General features: G+C 33.1%; 1 protein-coding gene across 2 annotated transcripts in view; it reads right to left on the bottom strand.

The window, feature by feature from the left end:
- PIK3C2G (phosphatidylinositol-4-phosphate 3-kinase catalytic subunit type 2 gamma) overlaps positions 1 to 14614 on the bottom strand; it is a 373997-nt gene that overhangs the window by 300003 nt on the left and 59380 nt on the right. For both annotated transcript variants that reach the window (XM_041735425.1, XM_041735426.1), the window contains one exon: positions 4771 to 4873. In XM_041735425.1, coding sequence (XP_041591359.1) covers positions 4771 to 4873 — 103 coding nt within the window. The remainder of the gene's footprint in view (positions 1 to 4770; positions 4874 to 14614) is intronic.

The following is a 14614-nucleotide window of genomic DNA, read 5'->3' as shown; positions in this document are numbered from 1 at the left end:
TAGCTCTTCTCCAACAGGCATTTATGAAAATCCTATGCAAGTCTGCAAAGGGAGAATGCAATGTACTCCTTCATAATTGCACTATTTCACTACATATAGCTGTTAAGTTGGAGAGCTGAGTGAGTCCCTAAATGCCTAGAGTGCTTGCAATCTTGTATGTTAATATACAATCTATTTTTAAAATTGTCTGTGAGAACTCCTGACAGAAAACATCAGAAGGAAAACCTTTATATGGCCTCAGATCAAAGGTATTTCATGTTTTTATTCGGTGGTTTTGTGAGAAAGAGTAGGGGGTAGAGAATAAGGTCATCACTATAATACAGTACTTTGAATGCATGCTACAAAAAAGAAAGACTTTCAGAAGAAGAAAAGAAACTTCGTTCTTCAGTTAAAACCAAAGCGAGCATATAAATAATTACTTATTTGCATGATTCTGTGTGTAGCATAATCATATTCATTTTAAAACTGCTTTACTTGGCTGCCAGAGATGGTTTTGGGGGAGAAATTGGCCTTTGTCATATTGTCACTTACAAGAAAAGTATTTTTATTTACAAGAGCTCAAAAGTCTGGAGAACAGGTTTGAGTACTTGTCCATGGAATTTATTGTACACTTTTCTCCAAAGCTGAAGGCCACCCCTTCATCTTTAGGAAAAAGTAAAGATGTCTTTTTTTGCCTTTTCCATACAAAAATCTTCTATATGTGTTCTGTGAATGTTTCCTTGAGCTAGAATGAAATCTTGATTTTATGATTAATATCAACAATGTTGGCAATACTTATCAAATTTGAGAGAGATAAAGAAAGAACAATTTAAAAAAAAGACTTATGCACAATCTAATCAAGATGGGGATTGTAAAATTTTGAAATCTAGAAAGATTTCTATGGACTGTCAACATATTTTTTGAACATCTCATGGAACAAAAATTACCATATTTCAGTATAACACAAACAAGTTTAAAATAGGAAAGGCATCTGAGACAAATTGAGCTTTGCAATATGCCTTATACAATTAGAGACCTCTAAAGTATCTACTGTAAGGCAATGATGTCAATAAATTTGTCAAGGAATGTTCCTGGTATTATATAGAAAGAATATTATAAGCTATTTTGTGTTGTTTTACTAGAAAGAAAATAGAATTGTTTATAAATATTTTTATACAGCTAAAATTATGAAAACCATAGAAAATTTTGATACTACTTTAAACAGTGTAATCAAGAAAAGAGACCATTCAGTATCTCCTTACCATATAGAATTCTTAATGGTAAAAGGCTAAAATACAATCTAGTCTAACACTCCAATTTTATGACATCAATAATTGATACTTATGTAGTCCTGATTAGGCACAGGCACTAATTTACACTATTCACTTATATTTCTCAATTAAGTTCTAATAATAATCATATCAGGTAAGTATTATTATTCACATTTTTCTTAACCAGGAAACCAAGGTGAATATAAGCATTTATCCAAGAGCATATATTTGAATTTGGCAATATGAATCCAGAATCTGTTTTAAACAAGTTGCCACATCTTTAAATTTGACACTCTATTTTTTATGGTGAAAGCTAGGTCTATAATGCTTTGGGATTTATATGTAAAAATAATCACCACCACTAGTCCCTCATATTCACCTGTAACAGGTATTCCTGTTTTAGGCTTTAAAAGTATAGTTATCTTTTCTTTCAAAGCACATATCTCTATCAGATTTTTTTGAAAAAATTTGTTTTATTTTACTTTAGAGACAGAATGTATGCACAGGGAGAAAATCTTCAAGCAGACTCCCCAGTGAGAGCAAAGCCCTTTGTGCGGCTTGATCCAGTGACCCATGAGATCATGACCTGAGCCAAAACTAAAAGTTGGGTACTCAGCCAACTGAGCCACCCAGGTGCCTCTATATCTTTTTTTTCTTTTTTCTTTTCTATTTCTATCAGACTTTTAAATGTATATTTTTTATTGTATGTCTTCTTTACTAGAATGAGAACTCTGCATTCTAGAATAAATACTGAGATGTCTTATTTGTTTCTGTATCTCCAGTATTTAGAAGAGTTTCTGGTATATAGTAGGTGCTCAATTATCATTAATTCAGTAAATAAATATCAGTCTCTGCATATATGTTTTCTAAGACATAATTCTGAATTTTAAGTAGGTTCACTAACATGCTCCTTCACATAGAGATCTTCAAAGGCAAGTAAAAAGCATTCAACAAATATTTGTTGAATTAATTATTTTTAGATTATATGTGCAATGTACTTTTAGCATGGTATCTGAAAGTAAGTCCTTATAGATCTTAGTAAAATTGATATCCTCTCTTTTGAAATATGATGCTAAGAAAAATTCTTCAGAGCCAGGATTTGGGGAGATGGCGACTTGGGATGCCTTTCTAATGTCTATGTGGAAGCGATCACTGCCCTTTAATTGAGAGTCAGAGTGGTTGAATCTCCTGGACACTAAGCCCCTTGAAGGCTGGGATCTTGTTGGTTTTGTTCAGTACTTTACTCATTAGTATTGGGCCTAGTCCACAGCAGTTATATAGTTGAGTGAATGGAGAATATATAAACATCTGTGTCATCTAGCATATTATCTATTTTCAAATAACAGTGTTAGTGCTAGGAAAAGTGGACAAGAAAAAGCATTTATACTCTTTACCTGTAAATTGTTGAATTAGCCAAGAGATGGTGATATTCACTGTAGGAAGTAAATATTATGAGTCAAAGCATAAAAAAGCAGCCATATAACTTAATTCCTGCTATTATCCAAATGACACATTGAAAAGCAGGCATTTCTAGAGAAAATTATACACTTTACACCCAGAAGTGACTATATGCCTGTCCCTACAACATGTGACAACATCCCAAAGATACTAAATTGGCTGGCATTATGATATAGTGAGCTCTGTCACCAGACAAGCTTTGCTCACATCTTATCTCCCTATTTACTAGCTGTGAGACTTTGGGCTATTCAGTTACTCTTTTGAATTTTTAATACTTTTATTTTAAATAGGAAAATAATAGTAATATTCATTTTTTTGCTCACGCTGTTGTGAGTTAATACATATAAAGCACTGATAACAGATTCTTCCGGCATCTAATATATATTTAATATAGTTAATTATCATGGAACACCTATCATGTCCCAGACTTTGGAGTAAGTGGAATAGCTGTGGAAAACAAAACAAGGGGGGGGGGGATTCTGTGTGCTTCAGTTGGTTAAGTGTCCGACTCTTGATTTTGGCTCAGGTCATGGTCTGAGGGTATTGAGATCAAGTGCTGGTCAGTCTTCATGCTGAGGGTGGAGCCTGTTTAAGATTCTCTGTCTCCCTCTCGGCCCTCCCCCACTCTCTCTAAAAAAACAAAAACAAAAACCCACAAAGAATATATATATTATACATAATGCATACATATCTAGATTTTTTACCAATTGTGCTGAAAGTCACATTTAAACCTTTTGAGTATAGCCCATGAATCCTGTGTGCACTTGCCATATAAACTGATAACATAAGTTTTGGGCTGTGGAGACTGGGCTCAAACCCAAGCTCTTCTGCTTACCAGTCCCATGAATATGATCTGGGGAAAGTCATGGAGCTGCCTGTGATTCAGTTTCCTTATTTTTAATAGTATTTGCCACATAGAATTATTGTGAAAATTAAATATAATAGAAATGTTAAAGTGTCGGTGTACATTGTATCTGAATAGTGGTATTAAATGGATGTAAGTATAAGCCTTCATTTACATGAACGTGAAATGTTAGTGATTTGTGAATTACTACCAATGAGATGAGTTATTAATCATACATTTTCTCTTCGTCCCCCCATCTTGAAATGAAACGTGATGACTTCAGCTTTTTCAAAACATTGAGGACAATTTGAAGACTCCTAGGTTTATTAATATTGAGAGTATTAGTTGTACTTTATAATGTTTCTCTGTGGAGATTTCAGATGCATAGCCCTAAAGCTGTCAACACTGGCTGAGTTGAGTACCAGTTCCAAAAGATTTTTCTAAACAACTCTCTTTTGGCCTCATTATGTTATATTCCACATAGATATATTGCAACCTAATGCACCACCTGACACTTTTTATGATGAAACACCTCAGACTAGGAAAAAAAAAGTCATGCGCTGAAAATCTGTTATCTGATGTAAATGACAGGGTGATGGGATTTTTGCTTAAAGCAGGTAATTGGAAGATTCTACAGATAAAGCTGCCAAAATATCAAAGTTCATTGCATACTGTGCAATTTGGGTTTGAAATAACTCAAGACATCACGTAGGGAATAAAATTCATATCTAACAGCATGAAATTGTGTCATTAAAGCACAGTAATCCCTTTTGAGGTAGTTTTATTATATATATTATGAATATTAATCTGTCCTGATAAATTGTGTTGACACCGACATAAATAGTCTTCAAATAGAACAAGTTATTTTTCTTTCTTCAGTGGTTTCCCCTTCACTATTTTTATTCTGTTCACTTCCGAGTGGCTTCATGGATAGTATGAATATAATAACCTTAATAAGTTTCTCATAAATGATTTTTCCAAGAGACCAATTGATTTGGATTATACTAAGGTTGCAGTAATGTGTTCATGTAATTGCTTCAGTCCAAATTGTTAACAGGCATTTAGATAAATATTTCATTATGTTTCAGTAAATATACTCAAATGAACATGTATTCATTAAGCTGTGTAATTCCAAATTGGCAACAATCCATAAAGATAGGAATATTGCCCTTAAAATGTTCAGCTTGCAAATTGAAACCAATACTAAGAAAATCTTACCTTTCGGGATAATTTTCCTGGCACTTCCCCATTTTTCTGAAGATTAAGTTGGATAACAGATTTATCTTTCTGAAATATTTTGTGGCTCCCCAAAGAGTAATCACTGAAGGAGAAAAAAAAAATGAATACAGTCATTTCCTCTCATAATACCCCCACATGTATGTTTTCCTCTCTGACTTTGTTTCTTTTTTTTTTTTCCTGGAACTTAGTCTGATGAAAGTTTTATATGTAGCCTTAGTTTTATATATTTATTTAAAAATATATCATTATATTCATTTTTAGGTGACAATCTAAAATATTATGATTATTAAGATATTATAATTATTTTTAAGTGCATCAAGTTAGAAAATGGTTAGATACCTTTAGAATGGACTAAATTATAATAAAGAATATTTTACATATTCAGAGTTTGTTTTATCCAGCCACCTCCAAGCTAAGGGCAACATGCTCTGGAAGGTCTGATGCCACAAAGTATATGGGGGACCACAGTATCAAGGCAGTGGAGCAGTGAGGTGGAAGTGTCATGGGCTTTAGAGACAGATTTATTAGCTCCATGACAGGCAGGCCAATTAAACTATCTGAAACTCAATATATATTTTTAGAATTTATATTATTAATATCTACATCAAAAGGTTGATGAGAAGATTAAACAGAAAAAATATCCCTACATATTTCAGAAATTTCTAATAGCATAACTTTTTTCTCCCTTCCCTTCCTTCCTTTTCTCTCTTTCCTCCTCTGTAAGAGTCATTAAAAAGGATGAATTTGTCAATGTACTTTGTTTAAGGATCTTAGTGAAATATATGAAGGATTTCAGAAGAAAAAAACCTTGTATGTTAAAACATTTGAAGTTCTTAAGGTGATATGATATATTTATTTATCTGGAAAATTCATTAAATATTTGGGACCGCTTATTCTTAACAATGGCAGAAAACGAAAGTATTGCTCTGTTGATAGGTACTAAATTTTCTGTAAATGTTCTTATTTTGACAATTGCTAATTTTTTAAAGAAAATTCAATACCTATCCACTTGTCAAAACGATGAATGTTAGTATTCTCACATGTGTTCTACTTGCTATGCCCATTCCTCCTAATAGATTCCTGTCCCAGTGCTTTCCACAAGCTGTATATTGCTCCTTGAGTTATTTCTACTGCTAGCCTAAACATAAGGCATGGCATATGTATTCCTTGAGCTCCTGCCTTCCTCATCACCCAAGTTCTGCTCCAAGGGCATTCTCCATATTCTATTACATGGCCTTAAGTTCCTCTCCTTTCACCCTCTCACCCCCATCTCCTCTTTCCGTGCTTAGAGTCCTTCCTTTTTCCTATTCTTATCCTAGGATCAGCTTAAGAGATATGGCCTACCTTGCTTTTAAAATTTCCTTTCCTCAGTGTGTTGAAGTCTGGACCCTGGACCCCAGTCTAGTTTCAGCAACAGATATGGTTACTGCTTTCTTGAACTGGCTTTTTTTTTTACTTTACCCACCTGTATGTATACCCCTTACTAAAGCTTCCAGATAAAATAGAAGATGTCCAGTAAATTTGAATTCAGATACTAGTGAATGATTTTTTAGTGTAGGTATGTGTCCCATAATATTTGATATATAATTTAAAAATCTGGGGTTTTATGAAATTCAAATTTAACTTGGAAGCCTATTTAAATCTGCTAAATCATTTACTAAATCTGCCAATTCTACCCCTTTCTAAAAGTAGTTCTAATTCTTCCCTTATCTTCGCTTCACTCTCTCTCTCTCTCTCTCTCTCTCTCTCTGTGTGTGTGTGTGTGTTTGTGTGTGTGTGTGTGTGTGTGTGTGTATGGCAATATCTGAGTAATTATCAGATTTTTGGTCATTATAAGATTTTTTAAGTCTCTTTTTTCCTCTATGATTCATCTCTCTTTTTTAAAAGTTACATTATGGGAGTGTATTGTCATGGAAAACATCTGAATTGTATTAAACTGTAAAAGACAAAAAGATAAAATTCTCCTCTTTCCTCTTTTCCAGAATAATAATTTCTCAGAGTTCATGGCACTTCTTTTGTAAGCCAAAATAAGCGACCAAGTAAATATATATTTCTGTTAAAAGTGAAATCATTTTATTTTAGTTGTATTTCTATATTCTAGCCTATAGCTAAGTATCTTTTAACTCATTTTTTGAGATTGCTTTATAATCAGAAAATTTAAACTATTTCACTCATAGCAATATCTTTTGCTATGTTATTGTTGACTTCTAAAACTATAATTTTTTATTGTCTTCCTTCATTTGTTAAGATTGTTTGAGTCTTCTTTGAGTTTCTTTTTTATCTTTAGAGGCTTGGGAGACATAAATATATTTTTATCTTATAATGGTTACCTAATTTTTAAATAACATGTATCTTGAGTCTTTTCTGTTGTTATCTCAATTTAATTACTGTGTATATCACACTCTCAAATAAGCCTTAGAGCCTAAATATGACTTCAGTTTATTTCTCTTTCCCATTGCCCTCCAATTGCCATTGGTGTAGAGACCATTTTGAATTTTAGTTCTAGATATTTTTATCACTTAACTGATGAAATCAAGAAAAGTGTAAATAAAACAAAGAGATGGGAATTATAAAAAAGACAGACATCTTAGAATATTCTATTTTTAACTAAAAATATTTAGACCCTCAATCGCCTGTTTTGATAGAGTAAAAGAAGCCTTTGATATAGGATGCAAGGTCTATTGATCACAATTTTATGCCTTCTTTCTGGCATAAACCAAACCTGTAGTAATTATCTCTAACTTCTAGTTACACCTTCTTTTTAGAGAGCATATACTTACACTTGAAACACAACCTGATTAAAGAATTGATTTAGATTTTTATAATTATTGCTCTAATCTTTTGTTTCTTCCACATTTAAACAGTAATAATTTTTAATAATTGTTATGTATCAATTATCTATAAAGAATTAAACTTAATTTTTTCATAGTAACACTTTCTTTTTTGTTCTTTATACTTATGTCCTTATATAACATCTATCTGGAATGCATTTGTTGAGTAAAAGAGTGATGTATAGCTCCAAGTTTAGACATTTTTACAACATAATGGCAATTTTCCTGGACATCTTAAATGGGGACATCTTTTCATCTCTGACTTATTATATTTGTTATATGACCAGTTTTCATAACTATCTGATCTGTTTCTGGACTCTAAATATTATCATTAATTTATACATCTATTCCTGTGCCAGTACCAAATTGCTTCAAGGATTTAATTTTCTAGCATTTTTTGAAGTGTGGAAATGAAAGTCACTAAAATTATATTATTATTTTTGCACAGTTTCTCTTCCAGAACAATTTTAGAATTAGTGTGCTACTGCTATGGAGAAAATGCTAATATAGTATTGACTTATATTTAATTTATGGAATTATGTAAGAATTAGTATTTTTATAATATTGAATCTTCTTTTCGAGGATAACTATTATTACATACACTCTAATTCTCTTTTGTGCTGTTGAGTAAAGTATTAGTTTTCTTTCAGATCATCTTTCAGGTCATAATACGTATATTATGCTTTTTTTTGCAAGATATTTTATAGATTCTGTTCTATTATAAGTCAAAGTTTTTTTTCATGATATTTATTAATTGATTTTATGTGTTGACTTAGAAGGTAGAATCCTGCTGAAATACCTAGTGGTTTTTGAGTTGATTATTTTGAATTTTCTAAATAGATAATTATATTCTTCAAAATAATTACAGTTTTATCTACTACTTTCCAATCCTTTTGTTTCCTGTTGTCTGGAACACTGTTGAATAGTAGTAATGATTGTAGACACACTTCTCATTGTCTCATTTTTATAGGAAATGCCTCAAATGATTAACAGTTGGATATATTTGCTGTGTAGTCCTGCTGTGTACTTTTCTTGTTCTATTTTGTTAATGATTTAAAAAATAATAAATGTTTCAAATTTTATCACACAGGTTTGCTTTATCTGTTGGGTGCATCAGATTGAGAAGTTCATTTTTTTTTTCAATGTGTTAATATACTAATTACATTGATAGAGTTTCCTAATGTATAATTATCTTTACATATTTGTATAGATTTGTCCCCACTGGAAGGTTTAATTTGCAGTTTTTAAGGATTTTTTTGTATGTATGTCAAAATTTAGATAGGCCTAAAAATTTAACATTTTATTACCTTTATTTGTTTTAGGCATCACACTTAGGCCACTTTTGTAAACTGCGTATACCTTTTCTCTATTCTGTAACAGTTTATACAATTGAGAAATCTCTAGTCCTTGAGGGTTTAGTGCAATTTGCTGAAAACTAACTTTTTACTCCTCACTGCTCATTGTTTTCCTACTTTCATATTTCTCTCCTTGAGCTAATTTTGAAAGCTCATCATTCCTTAGGAAATTGTCTGGTTTTTTATAAAGCTGTCAAATGAATGTCCCAAGTCCCCCTATTTTAAATATCTTTTGACATTTTATCTAGGAGCTCTACAGTAGTCTTGCAATTGTTTCATTCTTCCCATGCTATCACTCTTCTTATTTCACCAGGAGGTTTTTTAGTAATTTTTCCTGTCCTTAGAATTGGTGGGCTGGTGGGTAGATTTGCATTTTTTGTATTAATCTAGTCCTGAATATATAAAATTATTCTAATTATAGGGGTATCATTATGATCTTGCATGAAGAAAAATCTCAAAAACTGGGAAGAAGTACAGTTCTGCTCCAAATCTCTCATCTTGCAAATAAAGACACTGGATTTGACGAAATAAGACCAGAGACTAGAACATAAATATTTGGAGTAAAAATAGCACACTTAAAATTTGTGTATAGATTCAGGCATTCCTGGTATAATGCGATACACATGTTTCTTTCTTTCTTTTTTTCCACGTTTCTTTTTATATAAGGTGTTTTGCAAATCGTGGGCTATAAATAATAGGTCTCTTGGGAAAAGAGGTTTGGAAGACACTACTAACGTCAATACAGGTCTCTAACCAGAGCACACATGCACACACATATACAAATCTTAATAAAAACGTCAACACAATTTTAAAGCAACTTCTTGCTAAACAGGTCTCCAAAGGCAAGAAAAACAAAAGCAAAAATGAACTATTGGGACTTCATCAAGATAAAAATCTTTTGCACAGCAAAGGAAACAGATGACAAAACCAAAAGATACCTACAGAATGGGAGAAGATATTTGCAAATGACATATCAGATAATAGGGCTAAGCATTTTTTTTTTATGTAAGATAAGTTCTACAAAGAACCTCTGAAATTCAACACCCAAAATATAAGTAATCCAGTCAAGAAGTGAGCAGAAGGCATGGACAAACAATTCTTCAAAGAAGACATACATATGGCCAACAGACACGTGAAAAAATGTTCAACATCGTTTGGCATCGAGAAATGAAATATAGTGAAATACAATCAGGAAAATACAAATCAAAATCACAATAAGATGCCACCTCACACCAGTCAGAATGGATAAAATTAACAACTCAGGAAATGACAGATGTTAGCAAGGATGTGGAGAAAGGGGAACCCTCTCACACTACTGGTGGGAATGTGAACTGGTACAGCCACTCTCGAAAACAGTATGAAGATTCCTCAAAAAGTTAAAAATATAGCTACCCTAGGACCTGGCAATTGCCTACTAATAGGTATTTACCCAAAGAATATAAACATAGTGATCCAAAGGGGTACCTGCTCCCCTGTGTTTGTAGTAGCAATGTCCAGAATAGGCAAACTATGGAAAGAGCACAGATGTCCATCAACAGATGAATGGACAAAGAAGAGGTATCATACATATATATACAATGGAATATTACTCAACCATCAAAAAACCCCAAATCTTACCATTTGTAATGACATGGATGGGATTAGAGGGTGTTATGCTAAGAGAAATAAGTCAGTCAGAGAAGGACAATTATATGATTTCACTCATATGTGGAGTTAATAAAACAACAGGATCATAGGGGAAGGGAGGTAAAAATAAAATAAGATGAAAGCATAGAGGGAGATAAACCATAAGAGACTTTTCACTACAGGCAAAAAAACAGGGTTTCTGGGGGAGATGTGAATGGGCGGATGGGGTAACAGGGTGAGGGCATTAAGAGGGACACCTGATGTAATGAGCACTGGGTGTTATATGCAACTTGAATCGCTGAACTCTACCTCTGAAACTAAAAATGCACTATATGTTAATTAATTGAATTAAAATAAAAGAAGATTCACCTCATTTCAGAAAATATAAAAGAAAATTATTATAGTAAATAAAAGAATTAGCTTTAAAAAAAGTCTCAGTTTTGGGCAGCCCGGGTGGCTCAGCAGTTTAGCACCGCCTTCAGCCCAAGGCCTGATCCTGGAGACCCCGGATCGAGTCCCACATCAGGTTCCCTGCATGGAGCCTGCTTCTCCCTCTGCCTGTGTCTCTGCCTCTCTCTCTCTCTCTGTGTGTGTCTCTAATGAATAAATAAATAAAATCTTTATAAAAAAAAGTCTCAGTTTGGCTAGAAGAGGAGGTAAGAAAACTTGATGCTTCTAAATACAGAGGCAAGAGCAAAATGCACAAAATTTGTGGAGAATTCTGCAGTAAGTATTTTTAAGCCAGAGTCTTAGGCTGAGTTGAAAAAAAAAAAATGTATATTTGGTGAATGGTCACTGGTCACTGTTTACAATACTGTTACTTAGCAATTTCCTGTGTTTGCTTTTAGCCGCTGTTATTTAGTGGAACAGAACATTAAGATGCCAGAATGTTTTACATGTATTAAGGTAACTACTTCTATAGATAAGCTAATTTATGTTACAGGACATGTTATATTGATATTTTACTCAGTAACTCATTTTTTTCAGATACATTTAAAATACTAAAAGTCCTTTTTATATATCTTAGCAATAACAAAAATTATTATTGTGCTAGAATTGTCACTTAAGATTAAGTCTCTGATGTTACAGAGTCTCTGATAACCATAACAATTTCTAAGAGCTGTAAACTACTATTCACCACTTTGCTATTGCTCTAATTGGCAAGACCACCATTTGAATCATTTTTTTTTGATGACCTAGGGCTATACTATGCAATATAATAACCACTGGGCACATGTGGCTATTGAACACTTAAAATGTCACTAGTCTGGGGGATCCCTGGGTAGCTCAGTGGTTTGGCGCCTGCCTTTGGCCCAGGGCGCGATCCTGGAGTCCAGGGATCGAGTCCCACGTTGGGCTCCTGGCATGGAGCCTATTTCTCCCTCTGCCTGTGTCTCTGCCTCTCTTTCTCTCTCTCTCTCTGTCTATCATGAATGAATGAATGAATGAATAAATAATAAATAAGTAAATAAATAAATAAATAAATCTTTAAAAAAATGGCACTAGTCTGGATTAAAACAGACTCTCAGCATAAAATACATACTGAATTTTGAAGACTCATCACGAAAAGTAATATAAAACATCTCAATATTTTTAAAATTTTGATTACATGTTGAAATGAAAGAACCTATTTTGGTTAAATAAAATATTTGAGTTAAATAAATAATGCATCCTATTAAAGTGTATTTCCACCAGCTTCTTTTAATTGTTTTTAAAGTGGCTAGTAGAAAACTTAAAATAATTATGTGGCCCACATTACATTTCCATTGGACGGAGCTGAACTAAAGAGAGAAAAAGAAAACAAAGCATTAAAGAATAGAAAGAAGATTGGTATATAGAATTTAATGAGTAAATGAAATAAAAATCAATTAGTGTTTGATGACTCCAGGTATCAAAAAAAAAAAGAAGAAGAAGAAGAAGGAGAAGGAGGAGAAAGGAGGAAGGAGGAGGAGGAGAAGGAGAAGAAGGAGAAGGAGAAGAAGGAAGAAAGAAGAAAGAAGAAGAAGAAAGAAGAAAGCCTACCATACCAGGAGAAAGAGAAACAAAAAAAGCCATCACATTAAAATGGGTAATATTGAAGACCCGGCTTTGACGACTAAGAGAAAAGTCCATGTTAGGTGTTACTATGCTGTTGTGAATTTTCGAATTTATCTATTTCACGTTATATACAGCAGATGTTTTTCTCAACTGGTAACATCTCAAGTATGTGTGCTTAGTACTTTTTTAACAATCATGTAAAAAACTTAGAATGTTAATTGAACTGAATATTCATTATATAATGAAAAGTTTAGGGGTTTTTTTCTTCATATATACTAGTAAATCAAAATTCGGCATATCCATTTATTTATTCCTTCAACAAATATTTGATTCCAGCTATGTGTTGTTAGCTACTATCTTAAGGAACTGTTATGAGTATACCTGTCATTTAAGATGAACACAAAAAGCTGAATCCTTGCACATAATTACTCCTATTTCCTATTCATAAGTAGCTCATGTTATTTTAAAGTATTTCTATAGCAGTATATTTATATAAGGTGAGATTAATTACCTTCACACCACAAAATGATATGCAAATACTTCAAATTTGTCTTATGGGCAAAAAAAGACTTCCTAAGTAATGTTCAGTCTGCAAAATTGATTACCATCAGGCTAGACATTCCTTATAAATTCACATTTACAAACAATATTCTTTTATTGGAATAAATACGTATCCTTATTTTATAGGATAACCTAGTTAGGTTTAAATATTCTCCCTTTGTATGTGTAAGAAGTAGCCACAGAAATACATTGTGAAATATTATAGTGATATATAGAAAAGAACTATGTCCATTTGATTTTATAAATATTGAGAGCCAGGATTGCTGAGACCTGCTAAAGATAGTTCTTTAAGGAAATTCAGCAATTAAGCTAAGAGATGTAAGGTGAATATAAGAAAATATTAAAATATTAATAATACTGTAGGATTCCAGAGAATATTTTTTTCAAATACTATGTGTGTGTGTTCTGTGCACACACATATTCCTTTCATATTTGCCACTTAAAAATGTTGATGGTGTCTATTATAATCTTTAATTCAAGTAAGTTTTGTAACCAATGAAAACACCCTGGATTTTATGCTTAAAGATGTTGCTTGTTGCTTCTCAACAAAAGATCAGTGGTACATTGTTTTCCTCAACCAGTGCTCCTCAATTTTATTGTTATTTTGCTTTCAGGGGAACTATGAATAGGAAAAGTAAAACTTCATGATTTGGAGAGACAAGCACAGGTTAAATTCTAAACTAGGACTCACAGCCACAGGGTGGTTAGTAGAGTAGGGTCATGGTTTTGAATAGGGACCCTCTACGGGACAGAAATTGATACCAGCAGCTACTATTCAAGAGAGAACTGCACCTAAGAGACCTAAACCTTTCTTTTCAGATGCTTCCTTTTTTCTTAAGAATGCCCTCCAGCTTGTAAAAAGGCAACTAGCCCACATGCCTCTTCACTTGAATATGATTGTATTTCTATATAGGCATAGTACACATGCTTTTTTAAATTCAATTTTTTTTAATCTAGAGGAAGTGTTTTATAACAACTTTCAAGTTTACAATGCCCTCTCTTAAGCTATGCATTCACAAAACAAATAATAGCACAACAATTTAAATAAATAAAGTTGAGGGCAGCCCAGGTGGCTCAGCGGTTTAGCGCCGCCTTCAGCCCAGGGCATGATCCTGGAGACTGGCTCAAAGTTCGTAGACCTTTCTAATGCTAAATGCCCTGTGTAAATACAGGTACTACAGCACAAACCAGGAGTGATTGCAGGGCGGCACAGGCCATTGGCTTTATGGCAAAGCGCCAGGTCCAGTTAGGGCTTGTGAGTTTGCTTGGCACTCAAGTGGTCAAAGAACATTTTTTTTAAAATTTATTTATTCATGAGCGACACAGAAAGGCAGAGACACAGGCAGAGGGTGAAGGGGGAAAAGAACATTCTTGACACTGAAATGACTCGACGGATGCAGCGTGGTGCAGGAG

This window comes from Vulpes lagopus, chromosome 21 (genome assembly GCF_018345385.1).
Source record: "Vulpes lagopus strain Blue_001 chromosome 21, ASM1834538v1, whole genome shotgun sequence".
NCBI classification, from domain to species: Eukaryota; Metazoa; Chordata; class Mammalia; order Carnivora; family Canidae; genus Vulpes; species Vulpes lagopus.
Note: the sequence above shows the minus strand (reverse complement) of the source record. Positions and strands in the feature narration are given on the sequence as shown.